Source organism: Camellia sinensis, chromosome 6 (genome assembly GCF_055761805.1).
Source record: "Camellia sinensis isolate YWXY chromosome 6, ASM5576180v1, whole genome shotgun sequence".
NCBI classification, from domain to species: domain Eukaryota; kingdom Viridiplantae; phylum Streptophyta; class Magnoliopsida; order Ericales; family Theaceae; genus Camellia; species Camellia sinensis.
Genome location: NC_138966.1, coordinates 147,515,050 through 147,535,804, shown reverse-complemented (window position 1 = coordinate 147,535,804; position 20,755 = coordinate 147,515,050). Strand labels below are relative to the sequence as shown.

The 20,755-nt window shown below is 35.4% G+C and overlaps 1 protein-coding gene and 1 pseudogene across 1 annotated transcript; both read left to right on the top strand.

Annotated features, from left to right (window-relative positions):
• The first annotated feature begins 3,394 nt into the window (after nt 1–3,394).
• Nucleotides 3,395–5,635, top strand: LOC145793683 (glycerophosphodiester phosphodiesterase GDPD1, chloroplastic-like; annotated as a pseudogene).
• Nucleotides 5,636–17,679: 12,044 nt separating this feature from the next.
• On the top strand, nt 17,680–20,755 carry LOC145793682 (uncharacterized). Its single transcript, XM_082876547.1, has 3 exons — nt 17,680–17,914; nt 19,121–19,478; nt 20,224–20,755. Exons 1-3 carry the CDS (start codon nt 17,680–17,682, stop codon nt 20,753–20,755), a joined length of 1,125 nt encoding a protein of 374 aa, XP_082732673.1.

Sequence of the window (20,755 nt, the reverse complement as noted above, 5' to 3'; positions counted from 1 at the left end):
TTTCAATACAGAATTGTATTAATTTCCTTGAATCAATTTCATAACTGCATTGTTCATATGCGTGCAATCAATTTTAGTATTTCAAAGAATTCATGATTTTACTGAAACAATTAGTAGAGACAACTAGGAATATCATACATTCATAAGGCTATTTACTTGCGAAATTATATTTTTTTTTACCAATAGTATTCAAGAGCGATTTATAAATAATAAAAAGAAATTAATTGCACAACCAAATTGGAGATCAATTGATTACTAATTGTTTGGCTACATATTTTGAAAACAATTAATGTACTATTTGATAGTAATAATAGTGAGATGATTATGTAAAATTTTATGTATTTACATTTTTTGGGGGGGATAAAAAGTATTAGTACGAATGTACTAAAGTTTTCAATTTTTTTTAATTTGAGAATTGAAATTAAAGGTTTTTCTATATAAAATCCAACTTGTACTATATTTAAGTATTAAAGATATTCTACAAATTTAAGAAGATCATGTAATTATGCAAAAGATTAAAAAAAAATTATAAAAAAAACAATTTTTAATGTATTGTATTAAAGTTTTCAATTTTTTTTATTCGAAAATTGTAATTAAAGGTTTTTCTATACAAAATCCAACTTGTACCATATTTAAGTCTTAAAGATAAATCTAAAAAGATCATGTAATTATGGTAAAGACAAAAAAACTTATGTTAGAAAACAATTTTTAATGTACCACTAAGGCAACGAAACTTATATTTAATGAGAAAATCTAGATAATTACAGTACTTATATTTAATGAGAAAATCTAGATAATTAGAGAAATGTAGTTTTATTATTGGTTTTGCACAATGCAATATAGAATAGGGTAAATTACACTATTTATTCCTATAGTGTTAGATTGATTTTCATAATTTTAATTTGAATAATTTAATTTTTATATTTTTAATTTTATTACAACGTGATCCTTCTACTCATTATTAAAATTTGAAATGGAAAAATACCATGTGTAAAATTAGAGAGATCAAAGTAGAATTCAATATAGTTTGTTTTTAATTTCATTTTAGTTTTTCTAACTTTGCGTGTTTTTTTTTCCGTTTAAAATGTTAACAACGCGACACATAATAGAAGGAGCACATTATAACAAAATTGAAAAACTAATTGAATCTATAAGAACTAAAGTGAAGTTTCACTAAAATTAAAATGATAATATAGTTTACCGTAATAAAATAAAGGATTATGCTTTGGTGCATACCCTTAACCATTAAAGAGTATGTATTATATGTAAATTATGATATTTATAATTGAATTTTTTAGTTGTGTTTGATTTATGGATTTGAAAAAAAATTAAAAAGTTAGATAAAATGTGAATAAAATATATTTATATTTTATATATATTTCACAAACTTTTTTCATTTTTCTCTTTTAAATTTCTATCCAAATCCATGAATCAAATACAACATTAAAGTCTTAATTAAAAAAAATAATCATAACTAAACACCACATAAATATAACTAAACACTTTTTGAATTATAATCAAAATAATATTATAACTAATATTATAATAGTCATAAATAATATCATAATGTATATAATTAAGTCATAATTAATATCACAATATATCATCTATATAATAAAGTAGGATGATTTTTGAATTTGTCCTACACACATTTGTCCTACTAGGACATTTAGACGGCTCAGATCTATTTAAATTATAAACGGCTGAGATATATTTTTAAAAAATATCCTACATATATATTTTCTATTTTCCCCCTTCTCTCTCTTACTTTTTCTTTTTCTCATACATCCTTCTATGATCCTATGATCCCATCTTCATCTCTCTTTTCTTTGTATTTTTTTATTTTTATTTTCTATCGGTTTTATCTTTCTCTCTATTTGTTTTTTTTTTTTTTCTTCTTTTTGTTCAATATATTTTACACATATTTCCATATAACGTTTGTATGCCTGTAATACACTAGGACATTACGGACATACATACAATTTCCATATCTATATAATAAAGTAGAATGGTTTTTGAATTTGTCCTATACACATTTGTCTTACTGGGATATTTGAACGGTTCAGATCTATTCAATTTATAAAACAACGGCTGAGGTATATTTTTCAAAAAACAATCTACATGTACATTTTTTAGTTTCCCGCTTCTCTCTCTTACTTTTTTTTTTTCTCACCCATCCTTCTATGATCTCATGATTCCACCTCCATCTCTCTTTTCTTTTTCTTTTTTTATTTTCTCTCATTTTTATTTTTCTCTCTAATTATTTATTTTTTTATTTTCTCATTTTTCTTCACTTATTTTTATTCATATTATATGGAAAAGTCTGCGATCCTAGAATTATGAGCCATATTTTACTGTGTGTAATGGAGATTAAATTAATGAATTTTATAGTCCACAAATTAAATGAATTTGAATAATTAATTATTATTTTTAAATATATGGAATACCTGATAGACTTCATAAATTTAGACCTTATATGAATTTTCAACAACTATATAATAAAGCATGATGGTTATTTAATTTGTCCTACACACATTTGTCCTATTAGGACATTTGGACGGCTCAGATTTATTCAAATTATAAAACAACGGCTTAGATATATTTTTCAAAAAATATCCTACATGTACATTTTCTATTTTCCCGCTTCTCTCTCTTACTTTTTCATTTTCTCACCCATCCTTCTATAATCCCAAGATCCCACCTTCCTCTCTCTCTCTTTTTAATTTTTTTTTATTTTCTCCCATTTTTATTTTTGTCTCTATTTGTTTTTTTTTTTGTTTTTTTCTCCTAATTGTTCACTTCTTTTTATTCATATTGTATGAAAAATTCTGGAATCCCAGAATTGGAAGCCAAATTTTACTGTGTGTAGTGGAGATTAAATTAATGAATTTTATAATCCACAAATTAAATGAATTTGAACAATTAACATTATTTTTAAATATATTGAATATCTTATAAACTTCATAAATTTAGACCTCATATGAATCTTCAACATATTTTAATAAACATAACGGTTTTCAATCTTCAACATATGTTTGTCCTACTAAGATATTTGGATGACTCAGATTTGTTCAAATTATAAAACAATAACTGAGATATATTTTTCAAAAAATGTCTTACATATACATTTTCTACTTTCCTGCTTCTCTCTCTTACTTTTTCCTTTTCTCACTTATCCTTCCATGATCCCATGATCCCACCTTCCTCCATCTTTTCTTTTTATTTTTTATTTTTTCCCGTTTTTATTTTTCTCTTTATTTGTTTTTTTTTTCTCCTTTTTGTTCAATATATTATACACATATTTCCATACAATGTATGTATGCCCGAAATACACTAGGACATTACGGGCATACATACAATTTTCATATAATTATATAAGCAAAAGCAATATTGTATGTATGCCCATGAAAATTGTATGTATGTCAAGCACATCTATCTATCCAACTATATATTATATAAGCAAAAGTGAGTTCTCATGAGGAGTTTTGTGAGAACACCAAAATTTTATAATAAATTTGTGATTTTATCAAATTAAAAACTAAATTTAAATAGTATTGAGATTACAATTATATCCTAATATTATTTACACCGTACCTTCAGGCACGGGCATATGCTAGTCTATATAATAAAGCAGGATGTTTTTGGAATTTGTCCTACACACATTTGTCCTACTAGGACATTTGGATAGCTCAGATCTATTCAGATAATAAAGCAACGGTTGAGATACATTTTTCAAAAAATATCATATATGTACATTTTCTATTTTTCCACTTCTCTCTCTTACTTTTTTTTTCTCACGCATCCTTCTATGATCTCATGATACCACCTTCATCTCTCTTTTCTTTTTCTTTTTTTATTTTCTCCCATTTTTATTTTTCTCTCTATTTGTTTATTTTTTTATTTTCTTATTTTTGTTCACTTATTTTTATTCATATTATATGGAAAAGTCTGCGATCTCAAAATTAAGAGCCAGATTTTACTGTGTGTAGTGGAGACTAAATTAATGAATTTTATAGTCCACAAATTAAACGAATTTGAACAATTAATTATTATTTTTAAATATATTGAATACCTGATAGACTTCATGAATTTAGGCCTCATATAAATTTTCAACATTTATATAATAAAGCAGGACGATTTTTGAAAATATATAAAATATATCAGAGATACATTTGATTTCAAAAGCCCAAATGAATCCTAAATTTATATTAATGGTTCAGATCAATAATAGTTCCCGCCCAAACATTTTTCTCTTAAGCTTCCCACCTACCTACATCTCCTCCACCTTCTCTCTGTATCTCTCTCTCCCTCTCTGTGCTTCTTCTTTCCTCTTCATACCAACGTTGCTCGCTTCTCCCCTCCCTCTTCGCTCAGCTCGCAAGGTAAGATGTCCTCGATTTTTGCCTTTCCCCTTCTCTCTCTATTTCGATTTCTGATATTTCTTTTTGTTTTCATCTGTTCGACACTTTGGTGCCTCATTTTTTAGGCATCATACACATTTTTATCTCCCTAGATCGTTTGCTTCATGGTGTAGTGATCTGTAACCCTCGCATTCGCAACCCTCCCTCTCACTGCTCTCTCTCTCTCTCTCTCTCTCGGGTTATGACTGTTTTGGTATGTTGTGTCTGTTTTGGTAATTATTTTAGGGTTTTGTTTATGGGTCATTTAGGTTGGGTATCGTCTCTCAAACCCACAAATTTTAGGGTTTTTAATCAATCTAATACATTCCATTCTCCCAAACCCATAATTTTTTTTAATGTTTTTCAGAATCCTAATGAGTCTTTGCTACTCAAGTATTGTAAGCCTAATTTACTATTTGTTTGGTTGTGGACTTGCTAAGCATCTGAAATTTTGTAATTCAAGTCATGTTTGATCACGCCAAGGACAGACCAATAATTTTCTCAACCTTCCACTCCGTTGTGGCACTACTTGCCAGGAAGCTGCAGAGCACCTACGCTGTAAGTTTACTTTCCATAATTGAGAAAACCCATTGGAAAGTTTTCTTTGATAGCATGATAAATGAGGATGAAAAGAGTGTTCTAATTATGTTCGTTGCTGATTGAAATCAGGTTTTCTTTCTTACAAAAGGTAGAACTGAGATTTAATATCATATGAGAAAGAACTCCTTAGAGGAGAGCGTAAAACTGTACTGAGAGGGTGGTTTGAAAGGGATTGGGTCGGAGGTCAAAGGATTTTTTTAGAAATCTTGGGGCACTAACCAAGATCAAGAAAGTCTAAGCTCTCACTCCTAACATATGGCAAATTAAAGTAAGTTCTAATTTTCAATTCAAATTTCCTTATCATAATGAATTGCATATTTGTCATGTGGTTGCTAATTATGAATTTCATTCAATGTTTCAGCAACATGCCCAAAGCAGTTTACTTGCAACATTTAATGGGTGTCGAAGGAGTGATTGTTGATTTGGTTGAAGAAATCACAGAGGCTGTTTCAATTATGATCAAGCCATCGAGCGAGGTTGAAGGACAGGTTCTATTAGAAAGAGAGGATCAAATTCAGGTCAAAGCAAATCCCTAGTTCTCTTAAAGGGAGCTGCCATTTTTGCTGAAGCTAATTCCAGAATTGATACAGACATTGTCACGACCCAAACCCGGCCCTATGGGTTTAGCACCGTAACCGGCCAGTAATCCGAGATTACCGAAGGCCTGCTTAACAGTAGTACAGTAAAACAGAGTACAGGGCCTGGCGGAAGCCAATACAGTAAATGAACAATGTCCAATGAGCTGTGACAGTCTACACATACAAGTACAATCATTCAGAACAGGGATCTAATCCCTAATAAACGGTACAGTAATAGTCTATACAGTCTATACAGTAAACAAAATAGTTACAGGGACAGACGGGGAATATTAAAACACCCCAAAGCCGAAGCTTGAACGGCTTAGAACCTCACAGTGAGGCACAGTAGTTGGCTGACAAAACAAAAGCTTGCCTGACGCTCCTAGCAGCGGTCCAGTGCCTGAACACCTACATATATATACGAGCAGTGAGCTAAAGCCCAGTGAATAACATAATGCGTAAAGAGGTTTAGGATGAATGTCTTTTCAAAATTTAAACAGTTCATTCATTCAGTATATCGGTCAGTCAGTTTGTGGCTCATATTGATGCCGTAACAGTCATTTAGAAATCATAGTAATCGTACGTGGCACATCCGTTAGCAGTACTAGTAGCAGTGTCAGTAACAATAACAGTACAAGCAGTACAGTAACAGTAACAGTACAGTAGCGGTACAGTAACAGTAACAGTGCAGTAGCAGTACAGTAACAGTAACAGTACAGTAGCGGTACAGTAACAGTAACAGTGCAGTAGCAGTACAGTAACAGTAACAGTACAGTAACATTTCAGAAAATAGTACAGTTCTTATGGATTCAAGAGGTGTCTCGCACAGATTCTAGAGGTGGCTCACTCTGTAGCACTTAGTTCCGTGCAGCACTTTGCTCCAAGTTTCACAGATTATAACAGTCATATGTGGTACATCCAATAGCTAAACAGTACAGTAGGTCTTAACAGACCAGGTCTTAATAGACCAAACAGTGAATGATGGCCATCATATCAGTAAACAGTAGTGGTTCCAACATGGGAACCGACAGAGATCTCTGTAACAGTAACAGTAAGCAGTAGTTGCTAAGGATGCCACAATACAGTTCAGAATATAGATCATACATTCATTCATTCAGTTCAGAAACAGTTCAGTTTAATTGTTCAGAAGATAATCATTTTGAACATATCTTTACACAAATGTTACTCACAGAGTTCTGGGCTATAGTAAGCTAGAGCGTCTCCTCGGAAGTCAACCCTACACAGTCAACAGATCAAACACACACTAAGCTACACAATTGGGAAAGATAAGAACTTAACCCCTAATTTGCCTTGGTGTGTTCTACATCTATGTCCTCATTAAGATGTCTTAAACTAGGCCTAAGAATGCCTAGCATGGGAAGAGGATGCAAAGATGCGCTCAGAAAACATTTTCAGAAAATCAGAGTTCCCGCTCGAGCGTGGGTTTCCCCCGCTCGAGCGGACATACTGACAAAGGTCTCCGCTCGAGCGTACATTAATCCGCTCGAGCGGACTGTAAAACAGTGCAAGTTGCTGGGAGCTCGAATTCCCCGCTCGAGCTTCACTTCCCCCGCTCGAGCGGGAGACCAAAATCTGGAAAATCCAGATTTGAACTCCAATGCTCAAATCAAGTTCCAATGCATCAAATTCGATCCTTTTGGGCTAATTTTCTGGAAAACACTTCAAAACTCATAGTATAGCATGTTTCAAAGATCAATTTGAGAAATCAAAGCCCAAAGGTAGTTCAATTAAACATGATTTCAAACCAAGTTTCAAGAACAACAACTCAAATGTGACATGCATGATCTTAAATCATCTTCAAAGCTTTAGTGCTGTTTCAAAAGAGCTCAAACTTTCAAAAACAAGATGAACTCATGGAGTATGACCAAAAGATGGACATGCATGTGAGGTATTATGAACTACAACCTCAAAACTTCAATATATGTACATGCATGCAACCATTAAGCTTTAATTCAACAACAATGAACCAATTCATGACTTAGTTCTACAATGAAGCATGAATCATGCAAGAACAACTCAAAGACACCATTAAGATGATGAATGATCTACCTTAGGTGTAGAATTAGAAGTGAGGGAGCTTAAATTAGTAATCAACCTTCAATTCTTTAAGCAATTCTAGCCAATTCACCATGAAACAAGTTGAACTCAACCCTTCTAGCTCCTCTCTCTCTCTAAGGTCGGCTAGAGCATCAAACAAGGCTGAGGAAATATTTGTTTCAAGTGTGCACAAGGCTCTAATATGTTATAATAAGAGGCCCACTAACAATGGCAATTTGGTAATTAAGCCTAACTCTTTAATTAGCTTGTTTTAATCTAATTTAGTCAAACCTTATCAGTTTTCAGGTAAATACACCATAAACTCACATTAATTAGGAGGATTATAAAACATTAATCGATTCCCGATTCGGCCGCCGATAAGGCCTTCAATTAGCAGTTTAAACATAAAACATGAACAGATAATCAAGCAATCAAACAGATAGGTTATGCATTTAAACAGATACAGTCAGTCAATTAATTCCAGACTCCAGTCAGTCAGTTCAGTACTTTTAATCAGCTCAATTATCAGTCATAATCAATTCAGTTTAACAGTAATCAGTGTCTATCGGTAATCAATCAGTCATTAATCGGTAAGCAGTATGAGGGTTGTTACAGTCTCCCCTCCTTATAAAGAGTTTGGTCCTCCAAACTCGAATTAACATACGGCAACAGAGATAGCGCCTAACATAACAGTAGCTTTCACTCTTTAACAGGAGCATAATCATATTCATAACAGTTTCATGACCCAATCTCAATCTTAGCAGTGCACAGAAATAGAATCATAAATTGCATACAGAGATTAGGGTCCGAATTATAATGGAGTCTTAGACCTAGTCAGGTTTTAGAGTCAGGAACAGGTTCAGATACAGAGCAGAAGCTGAGCCCTCGTAACGAGGCCTCCGGTACGGGTAACAGAGTGCAGACAAATATAAGTTCCATAAGGAACCTCCAATACCGGGCAGCTAACATATACCACATAATATTAAGAGTCACGAATACATATCAGAGGTTGACCCCTTAATCAGTATACAACATATAGCATTACAGAAAACAAAACTTATTTCGTGACACAGAACATGAATACAGTTGCACACAACTTTACTGTAGTGGTAATCACACTACTTATATCAAGTACTTATCGGGGTTATGGATTGCACTGGCCTCATTTCATAAGTAATTTCCCCCGTTAAGTTACAGAGATTCGATTCGTTCACTTCTGAGTCATTCATCTGGTCTTTGTTCAATTTGTCCTTAATTCGGTAATCCATCACAGTCAGTTGTACATCACTTCCATAGCAGTAGACAGAGTTCTGAAGTAATCATTCACATACTATTCATCAGTTTCAGTCCTTACAGATTCGATCATACCACGTATCAATATGGAAGCAGTCATACTGATTACATATACTTCCAGATAGTGAGGGTTCATAATCAAAACCAGTCTGTTGTCAATAAATCCCATCAGTTCTGAAGCACGGTAATCACCAAAACAATCATTCCCTAGTCAAACAAGTTCATAATCATAACGGTAATACCGGGTAAGTAATCACATGTCATGTACCCAGTTTCCCCATATTGTAAGTAAATCAGGTAATAGTTCTCAATAAGAGTTTTCTCAAGTCAAATCGATGAAAGTTCGACTAGGTCATTTCAGATGCCAGTTCTGCCCAATCATAATAAGTAAGAGTTCGAAGCATAAGCATCAAACAGAAGTTCTATTAGTTACACAAAGGGTTTCATCAACCCACGGTTCTATCGGATCAGATCAGGTAGCAGTTTCATTCTTATCATTTCCAGATGAGGTACAGAAGTTCATACTCCAGTCATTTTAGTACACAGTCGGTAGTTGCGCAATTAGTCTGAGTCCATTTATTGTCAAACTTACATCAGGGTTTGGTATCATTATAATTCATATCGAGGCAGTACAGATCATATACAATGTGTTCCTCCCATTAAGTTTACAGGCAATGCAGTTATTCACATCGAGAGGTAAACATCACCGTCAGTATAGCAACTTCCAAATAAATCTTTCATATAGGCATATGGCATACATCAATACATTACGCGAGATTCTCGGACACATAATAGGGAGTTGCCCTACGAGGGTTCCAAATCAGTCATGCAGTCACTAGAGCATAGGCTCGCAGGTCTATTCAAACAGTCATGTCAATTTTCCACGATCACGATTCACGGTCAAGAGTTTATTCGTCGGGGTCTTTATTCAGTCACACAATTCTAGAGTCATAGTCCCAACGGTTAAGTTATCAACAAATTATATACCAATCAGTTCGAGCAAAGGTACAGTCATAAGTCTACCCAGTCTAGTAACATTCTTAAGCAAAGGTATGCGAACATGTACATGAGTCCAAACAGTTTTCATAGCATAGGTAATTGTTAACATAAGGCGTTACGGTGTTGTACATAGTCCGCATCAAATAGTAGATCTCGAAAGACTCATTAACCACAGTCCAGACCTGACAGCCCTAATCGTATTACAAGCATGGGAACATATGTACAGGTGTGAGTCTAAAATCAATTAGCATGTGAGCATTCGTTCGCAAATTCATACGCAGTAGTTCATCTTTACAAGCTAATATGGGTTTTTAATTTCAGAAGTCCCACACACAAACAGTTCACGTATATAATTCGAGTTCAAGGGTCCGATCATTTAATGATGTCCGTCAATATATAATAGTTCAGTCCGAATCATAGCTGTACAAATTTCTCGAATTACAGTCAGTCATAAGGTGGTCCCACGTTCAATAGTTCTAGCACAGTTCAAAAGGTCATGCTTAATAGTTCACATTCAGTTGTTGCAATACGATACAAGGACCTAACTCGGCAAGTTCTCGCTATTCACAAGTCCTAACAATTCTCATAGTATAGGGTTCATAATTTCAGTAATTCAGTTGGTTCCGTCAGTATGTTCACAGTCTTTATCGGATTAAGGAATGTACGATTCCCACTCAAATGTTCGTATAGGCAATTACACATAGTTAAGGTAAATACCCGCGTCAGTCATCTCAGTGTTCCGAGCATTCTCTGGAACTAGGGTCTAGATTTAGACTCAATATCGTTCGGTTGAGTTTGTGGGCAAGATTTAGGCAAGTGTCCTTCCTGTCCTCGTCTAAAGCGAGTTTCCGACAGGCGGTGGCAACGCCCTAATGTTATTTCCCACAATCGGTACAGATAGGTATATCATTGGTCAAGGCTATTGCCCGAGGTTTTCCATTCGCAGTGGTCATTTTCACTTTCTGTTACTTCCGTTTCATTCTTTCTGATTCAGTCGACGATGTTGATTTGGATATTTCAATGCTGCTACGTTGTCTCAGGCATTAATACTCTATCCAGGGCATCTACATGCTTTGTTGGGTTTTAGCACGTCAATTCAGTCAAACACATCTAGGTCACGCCCACCTTCAATTCTTTTCTATTCTTTTGTAGACAGTATCTAACATGTGGGGTGCCTATCGAATTAGCTGGGTAAATTTTACCTCGTATTCGACCACAGTCTTATCACCTTACTCAGGTTGTTCAACTCGGATACTTCCCTATCTTGGATGCATTGGGGGAAAGTATTTTTCGAAGAACACTTCACCTATTTTCTCAGTTTTTGAACCCAAGCCTCAGTTTAGTGGTTCGGTACTTCCCAGAAATTTCGGTGGTTTCAGTTTGTTGGGTTTCTCTATCAGTGTCATCAGTTCATATTCAGTTGGTTCAGGCACATATGTCTGCCTTTATTATCTCAGATTTTCGATTAAGGCTTCAATCATTCATTTTAGCCTATTAATCCTCAGATCAGAAGATTCAGTTTCGTTCGCAATCCTCGCCCTTTCCCTTGTTTACATACAACAGGGTGATTATCAATCCAGGAGAGGTTCTTACTGATTTCACGTTTTATTTCATATCAGACGCGTGTATGCTTTCAATTCAACTCAGGTACGGTCACATGACCCTTTACTACCACACGTCCATAATCCCATAGATTCCATATTCGGTATTAACATTCACATTACATGTTATACCACTTAACTTCTTTAAGTATTTAAGTATGCATGTAGGTTGCGTTCATTTCACCATAGACAATACGGTAATCATAAGCATAGACAGTTGCATACTTAAACACATTAACACATTTATTCAAATCATGGCCACACGCACTTCTCATGTTCATGCAATGCCCTAATTACTTTTCTAGGACATCCTATAGCTCACTTGGACACGTGTGTGCAGTATAACTCGTGATTAAATATCGCTCTGATACCACTCTGTCACGACCCAAACCCGGCCCTATGGGTTTAGCACCGTAACCGGCCAGTAATCCGAGATTACCGAAGGCCTGCTTAACAGTAGTACAGTAAAACAGAGTACAGGGCCTGGCGGAAGCCAATACAGTAAATGAACAATGTCCAATGAGCTGTGACAGTCTACACATACAAGTACAATCATTCAGAACAGGGATCTAATCCCTAATAAACGGTACAGTAATAGTCTATACAGTCTATACAGTAAACAAAATAGTTACAGGGACAGACGGGGAATATTAAAACACCCCAAAGCCGAAGCTTGAACGGCTTAGAACCTCACAGTGAGGCACAGTAGTTGGCTGACAAAACAAAAGCTTGCCTGACGCTCCTAGCAGCGGTCCAGTGCCTGAACACCTACATATATATACGAGCAGTGAGCTAAAGCCCAGTGAATAACATAATGCGTAAAGAGGTTTAGGATGAATGTCTTTTCAAAATTTAAACAGTTCATTCATTCAGTATATCGGTCAGTCAGTTTGTGGCTCATATTGATGCCGTAACAGTCATTTAGAAATCATAGTAATCGTACGTGGCACATCCGTTAGCAGTACTAGTAGCAGTGTCAGTAACAATAACAGTACAAGCAGTACAGTAACAGTAACAGTACAGTAGCGGTACAGTAACAGTAACAGTGCAGTAGCAGTACAGTAACAGTAACAGTACAGTAGCGGTACAGTAACAGTAACAGTGCAGTAGCAGTACAGTAACAGTAACAGTACAGTAACATTTCAGAAAATAGTACAGTTCTTATGGATTCAAGAGGTGTCTCGCACAGATTCTAGAGGTGGCTCACTCTGTAGCACTTAGTTCCGTGCAGCACTTTGCTCCAAGTTTCACAGATTATAACAGTCATATGTGGTACATCCAATAGCTAAACAGTACAGTAGGTCTTAACAGACCAGGTCTTAATAGACCAAACAGTGAATGATGGCCATCATATCAGTAAACAGTAGTGGTTCCAACATGGGAACCGACAGAGATCTCTGTAACAGTAACAGTAAGCAGTAGTTGCTAAGGATGCCACAATACAGTTCAGAATATAGATCATACATTCATTCATTCAGTTCAGAAACAGTTCAGTTTAATTGTTCAGAAGATAATCATTTTGAACATATCTTTACACAAATGTTACTCACAGAGTTCTGGGCTATAGTAAGCTAGAGCGTCTCCTCGGAAGTCAACCCTACACAGTCAACAGATCAAACACACACTAAGCTACACAATTGGGAAAGATAAGAACTTAACCCCTAATTTGCCTTGGTGTGTTCTACATCTATGTCCTCATTAAGATGTCTTAAACTAGGCCTAAGAATGCCTAGCATGGGAAGAGGATGCAAAGATGCGCTCAGAAAACATTTTCAGAAAATCAGAGTTCCCGCTCGAGCGTGGGTTTCCCCCGCTCGAGCGGACATACTGACAAAGGTCTCCGCTCGAGCGTACATTAATCCGCTCGAGCGGACTGTAAAACAGTGCAAGTTGCTGGGAGCTCGAATTCCCCGCTCGAGCTTCACTTCCCCCGCTCGAGCGGGAGACCAAAATCTGGAAAATCCAGATTTGAACTCCAATGCTCAAATCAAGTTCCAATGCATTAAATTCGATCCTTTTGGGCTAATTTTCTGGAAAACACTTCAAAACTCATAGTATAGCATGTTTCAAAGATCAATTTGAGAAATCAAAGCCCAAAGGTAGTTCAATTAAACATGATTTCAAACCAAGTTTCAAGAACAACAACTCAAATGTGACATGCATGATCTTAAATCATCTTCAAAGCTTTAGTGCTGTTTCAAAAGAGCTCAAACTTTCAAAAACAAGATGAACTCATGGAGTATGACCAAAAGATGGACATGCATGTGAGGTATTATGAACTACAACCTCAAAACTTCAATATATGTACATGCATGCAACCATTAAGCTTTAATTCAACAACAATGAACCAATTCATGACTTAGTTCTACAATGAAGCATGAATCATGCAAGAACAACTCAAAGACACCATTAAGATGATGAATGATCTACCTTAGGTGTAGAATTAGAAGTGAGGGAGCTTAAATTAGTAATCAACCTTCAATTCTTTAAGCAATTCTAGCCAATTCACCATGAAACAAGTTGAACTCAACCCTTCTAGCTCCTCTCTCTCTCTAAGGTCGGCTAGAGCATCAAACAAGGCTGAAGAAATGTTTGTTTCAAGTGTGCACAAGGCTCTAATATGTTATAATAAGAGGCCCACTAACAATGGCAATTTGGTAATTAAGCCTAACTCTTTAATTAGCTTGTTTTAATCTAATTTAGTCAAACCTAATCAGTTTTCAGGTAAATACACCATAAACTCACATTAATTAGGAGGATTATAAAACATTAATCGATTCCCGATTCGGCCGCCGATAAGGCCTTCAATTAGCAGTTTAAACATAAAACATGAACAGATAATCAAGCAATCAAACAGATAGGTTATGCATTTAAACAGATACAGTCAGTCAATTAATTCCAGACTCCAGTCAGTCAGTTCAGTACTTTTAATCAGCTCAATTATCAGTCATAATCAATTCAGTTTAACGGTAATCAGTGTCTATCGGTAATCAATCAGTCATTAATCGGTAAGCAGTATGAGGGTTGTTACAGACATAAAAGAAAAGGTCTACTTTTATACTCCAAATTATATAGTAGAAGGTTTTCCCCTTTTTATTACTTTCACACATAAACTCATCTCTGTTTGGTTATTGACAAAATGCTCCATTAGAAAATAAATTGGATTTCCCCTTGAACATGTGGTTATGAATGTCTGATTAATTTGAATTTTTATTTTTTTATAGATACTCTACTCGACAAACCGTACAATATGAATAATTGGGATTATCAAAATAGTCCCAATATTGGCTTCGGAAGGGGGCACAGTACTACCCTATTCCCGGGTGTGTTAAGAGTAATTAAGCTACCAAAAAATTATCCCCTCAACTAATATTATTCTAATAATTTGTCACCGGGCACCACCTTATTTTGTTTATTTTTATTTTTACTGCTTTGTATCTTCAAGTGATTAATAGTTTTAACAATTTTAGGTGATAAATTTATTTGAAATTGGGGTTGTTTGTTCAAAATTAACATCCATTGTTTGTTCCATTGTTTTAACAATAGGTATGGTTTAAATTGGGGTTATTTTCAATTGTATTTTCCATTGTTTGTTTGTTCAATTGTATTTTTCCATTGTTTATTTTTGGTTTCTAATCCTAACATTATTTTCCATTGTTTGCATGTTAATGTTCAATCGTCTATGAAGTTCATTGACTTCTGCAATAGCTACATTTTATTTTCTTTGTTTAATAAATTTTCTAAATTTGGAGTTTATTTAGGTTACTAATAAATTGGTGTATTGTAATCATTTGAGTTTCATGTCTTCCTGTGAATTCACTCCCTACTCTTTGAAAAGGAGGGGGGAAAAAAACAAAAAAAAATTTGATCGATTTTAATTCATTTTTAATCATAATTAGCAGTGCAACTCGGGCGGATTCTGTCGGGTTCGAGGTTTGCCTAAGCCCCAGCCCGAATTGTGTTTGGCAGTGCCCAAGCCCGCCCAAGCTTGACCATCAACCCGAGCATGGCAACCCAAGCCTGGACCAAGCTTCATAATTTGAACTTGGGTTAGCTCGAATTGCCCGAATTTCACAACACAACAAACAGTTTCTCAAATTTTCCATACAACAAACAGTGCTTCATTATATACATAAGTCCTTTAGTCCATACAACAAACTTAAACATCATCCCAGCCACAAACACTGCTGCGTATAAAAGTAAATTTCACAAGGCAACAAACAATGCTTCATTATTCCCTACAACAAACAGCGTAGTTCTTAGGCATTAGGCAAAGAGCATTTCTCTAATGCATTGTAAGACCAGGATTGATATTAGTATCAATATCTTCAATTTTCATCCTAGCAGGTAATTCCCAATCAAATGAGTAAAAAAGATTGGCAAGTGCAAGCTTTACTGTTGCAACTCCCAAATTGATTTCACAATTGTAACACCCTGAAAATTTAAGTTATCTCTCAAATTTTATACTAGTATTATGGTTGTATGTGATAATATATTATTAAATAAATAATAATAAATACAGAATCTAATTTGGCATTGGATTATCAAATATGAGATTAATTAGGAATTTTTAATTGGGGCCAAATTAACAGAAATATGAAATTATAATACTAGTTGGGCCAAATTAAAGTTAAAGATAGTAAATAAATAAATATAAAAGTAAGAGTAAATAAATAATAATAATAATAATAATAATAATAATAATAATAATAATAATAATAATAATAATAATAATGGGTGTGGTAGTAAAATAAATAATTAACTTTCTGTTGGTATACGATAGAATGTAATTTAATTAGAAATTAATTTATTTATATAGTTATTTAAAAAAATGGGTCAAAGTGTAATTATCTTAAATATTTATTAAGATAAGAACGAATCTGTGATCAAATCTGAGAGGGATTTGAACTGCCACGTTGGATTCAAAGGCTTTCACCTCCCTATAAATAAGGAGGAGGTGATCACTGGGTGTAAAAGAAAAAGAAAATAAAAAGAAGAAATAAAGGAAAATAGAGGAAAGAGAAGGGGGAAAGAAAATAATGGAAGTCGAAAAAGTCTTTGGTAGTAGAAAGAAATATTAAGGTATTAAAGTTAAGGTGAGTTATATTATACCTCGAGTTACCATAATATATTTTACGTATGTTTTGACTTACCATAATTTATTTTATACAAGTTATATTTTATAAGTTATATTAATTCAAGTTATGTTCTAGAAATATTTCAGTTGCATGGATTAATTTCTGAATCCTATTTGCTTAAAGTGAAACCCATGGATATGTTTGTTTAACTTTTAATGATTATTTGACTATAACCTTATAAACAATTATGCTTTGTAAGTACCACCACGGGAGTTCCACACCTTGGGGGACTTAAATAACCATTGGTTTCTGTTTTGTTACTTTGTGGCCCACTTTTGTGATAGATCTATTAACATCTGTTCTGTGCGGAGCAAAGTGCTGTGCGGAGATAAGTACTACACTATTGTGGGAGCCATCTCTATAATCCGTACGAGTCACCTCTTGAATCCGTACCTCTATATTGTTATGAATCCATTGACCCTCTGATTTCTGGTGTGGAGCAAAGTGCTGTGCGGAAATAAGTGCTACACTATTGTAGGAGCCACCTCTATAATCCGTACCTTTGTTCTGATTGTCACTCCTGTGACCTCTGTTCTGTTCTGTTCGGTACCGTGGTTATGGTTATTTATTTACATAATCTCAATTTTGCTACTTCAATGATTATTTGTTCAGACTAAGTTATCTTAAATATTTTAGTTACATAACTATCCATGGTTATTTTATGTCCCTTATACTCTTGGTATAATATTTCTTACTCTGTCATGTGCTTATAGTTGTTTACCAATTTTCAAGAAACAGTGTAATTCAGAAATAGCTTTTGGAAAGTCTTAGATGCGGGGCTGCGGAATAGACACACACAACACTTTATGATATTTTTCTATGTAAATATCAGTCTTTTGGTCAATACATTTTGTAATAAAAATAGAAGCTCTGATGATTATATTGGTACCCTCACTTGAATATTACTTCCGCTCACGTTTATTAATTTGTTTAAGAATTGGCCGGAGGTAACCTCAGTTACTAGCTATCACGATGCTTAACCCTTGGGTACAGGAAGCGAGTCGTGACAACAATGCTCTTCAACCAAATCCAAATGGAATTAGTTCTGGTAATCTCAGCTTTGCAAGCTAGACGGTTGTTAAGGAATGGTTGCGAGGGCTATTTAGCTTCTGTGAGAGATACCTGTGAGACTGAATTGAAGTTAGAGGATATTCTAGTTGTGAAGGAATTTCACGATGTTTTTCCTGAAGAGTTACCAGGGTTACCACTAGATAGAGAGATTGAGTTTGCCATCGAATTGATACCCGGTACGGGTCCTATCTCCAAGGCTCTGTATCGGATGGCCCCAGCAGAGTTGAAAGAGTTGAAGGAACAGTTACAAGAGTTACTAGATAAGGGCTTTATTAGGCCTAGTGTTTCTCCTTGGGGTGCGCTCATTTTATTTGTGAAAAAAAAGGATGGTAGTTTTCGCTTTTGCATTGATTATCGAGAGTTGAACAAGGTGACAATCCGAAATAAATATCCTTTGCCTAGGATAGATGACCTATTTGATCAGTTGCAAGGAGCACAAGTCTTTTCTAAGATTGACCTTCGTTCTGGCTATCACCAGTTGAAGGTTAAGGCGGAAGATATACCTAAGACAGCCTTTCAAACTAGATATGGGCATTATGAATTTTTAGTGATGCCGTTTGGGTTGACCAATGCGCCTGCAGCTTTTATGAATTTAATGAACAGAGTATTTAAACCCTTCTTAGATCAGTTTGTGGTAGTTTTTATTGATGACATTCTTGTGTACTCGAAGAGTAAAGAGCAGCACGAAGAACATCTGAGAAGAGTGTTGCAGATATTAAGGGAGAAGAAGTTATTTGCTGAATTAAAGAAGTGTGAATTTTGGTTGGAGAGTGTATCATTTTTGGGTCATGTGATATCTAAAGAAGGGGGGTCTGTTGACCCCAAGAAAGTGGAGGCGGTGGTGGAGTGAAATCGGCCTACTAGTGTCACTGAAATTCGTAGCTTCTTGGGTTTAGCAGGATATTATAGAAGGTTTGTTGAGGGATTTTCCCGAATTTCTATGCTTTTGACTCGTTTAACACAAAAAGGGGTTAAATTTGAGTGGTCGAATGATTGTGAGAAGAGTTTCCAAGATCTAAAGAGTCGATTGGTGTGTGCTCCAGTACTTATAGTTCCGTCTGGAGATGAAGGTTTTACCATTTATAGTGATGCATCAAAGATGGGCCTGGGTTGTGTCCTGATGCAGAATGATAAGGTAGTGGCATATGCGTCTAGGCAGTTGAAGCCATCTGAGCAGAATTATCCTATGCATGATTTGGAGTTGGCTGCTGTGGTGTTTGCATTAAAAATCTGGAGGCACTACCTGTATGGGGTGAAATGTGAGATATTCACTGATCATAAAAGTTTGAAGTATATTTTCACTCAAAAAGAATTGAATATGAGGCAAAGGCGATGGTTGGAGCTATTAAAGGACTATGATTTGACTATCAATTATCATCCAGGAAAAGCCAATGTAGTGGCGGATGCCTTAAGTAGAAAGACCCTAAGTAATTTGGCTACCTTGATCACTGACCAAAAGAATATCTTTGAGGACTTGCAGAGGTTGAATATTGAGATTAGATGGCATAGCCATGGAGGGCAGTTGGCAAACCTTAGAGTTCAACCCACATTGATTGATAGAATTAAAGATGCTCAGGGAAGAGATCCTCAGTTGCAAAAACTTAAGGCTGCAATGGAAATAGGGCTACAGATGGAATTTTGTATGCATAAAGATGGAACCTTGAGATTTGAAGAGAGGTTGTGTGTGCCTAATGATTTAGATCTCAAGAGAGAAATCCTGAGAGAAGCTCACAGTTCAGGGTATACGGTACATCCAGGGAGCACTAAAATGTATAAAGACTTGAAGAGGAACTTTTGGTGGAATAATATGAAGAGGGAAATTGCTCAGTATGTTGCTCAATGTTTGGTATGTCAACAAGTGAAAGTTGAACATCAGAGACCCGCAGGTAAGTTACAACCTCTTCCTATTCCCGAGTGGAAGTGGGAACATATTACCATGGATTTTGTGACAGGGTTGCCTAGGACCCAAGGTGGTAACAATGCTATTTGGGTTATCGTTGATCGATTGACCAAATCCACTCACTTTTCTAGCTTTTAAGGTGGGGTTCTCCTTAGAGAGGTTTGCAAAACTGTATATCAAAGAGATTGTGAGGTTGCATGGTATTCCGATGACCATAGTGTCGGACAGAGATAGCAGATTTGTATCTATGTTTTGGAGTAGTTTGCATGCAGCTTTGGGTACTAAGTTGAATTTTAGCACTGCCTTTCATCCTCAGACTGATGGACAGTCAGAGAGAACTATTCAAACCCTGGAAGACATGTTGAGGGCTTGTGTTATTGATCTTGGAGGTTCTTGGGATGAGCATTTGGCCTTAGTGGAATTCTCTTATAATAACAGTTATCATGCGAGCATTCAGATGGCACCATATGAGGCTTTATATGGACGGAAGTGTAGATCACCTATTTGTTGGGATGATGTGGGCGAAAGGAAGTTGTTAGGGCCTAAGATTGTGCAATAAACAGTGGACAAGATCAATCTTATTAGAGAGCGACTTCGCACTGCACAGAGTAGACAGAAAAGTTATGCAGATAACAGGAGACGCAATTTGGTGTTTGGGGTTGGAGACCATGTGTTCCTTAAGGCGTCTCCTATGAAAGGAGTAATGAGGTTTGGTGTTCGTGGTAAACTGAGTCCTAAATTTGTTGGACCATTTGAGGTTTTAGATCGAATTGGAGAGGTAGCTTACAGACTTGCTCTACCACCTTCATTAGCTGGAGTTCATAATGTTTTTCATGTCTCAATCTTAAGGAAGTATATACTGGATCCTAGTCATGTGATTGATCATACACCGTTGCAGTTTAAGGGGGATTTGACATATGAGGAACACCCTATACGAATTGTTGATAGGAAGGAACAGGTTTTGAGGCATCGAGTCATCCACTATGTTAAGGTTCAATGGAGTAATCACTCAGAAAGAGAAGCAACTTGGGAACTCGAGGATGAAATGAAACGAAAGTATCCACAACTTTTTGAGACTTCAGATATGTCAAATTTCAAGGACGAAATTTCTTTTTAA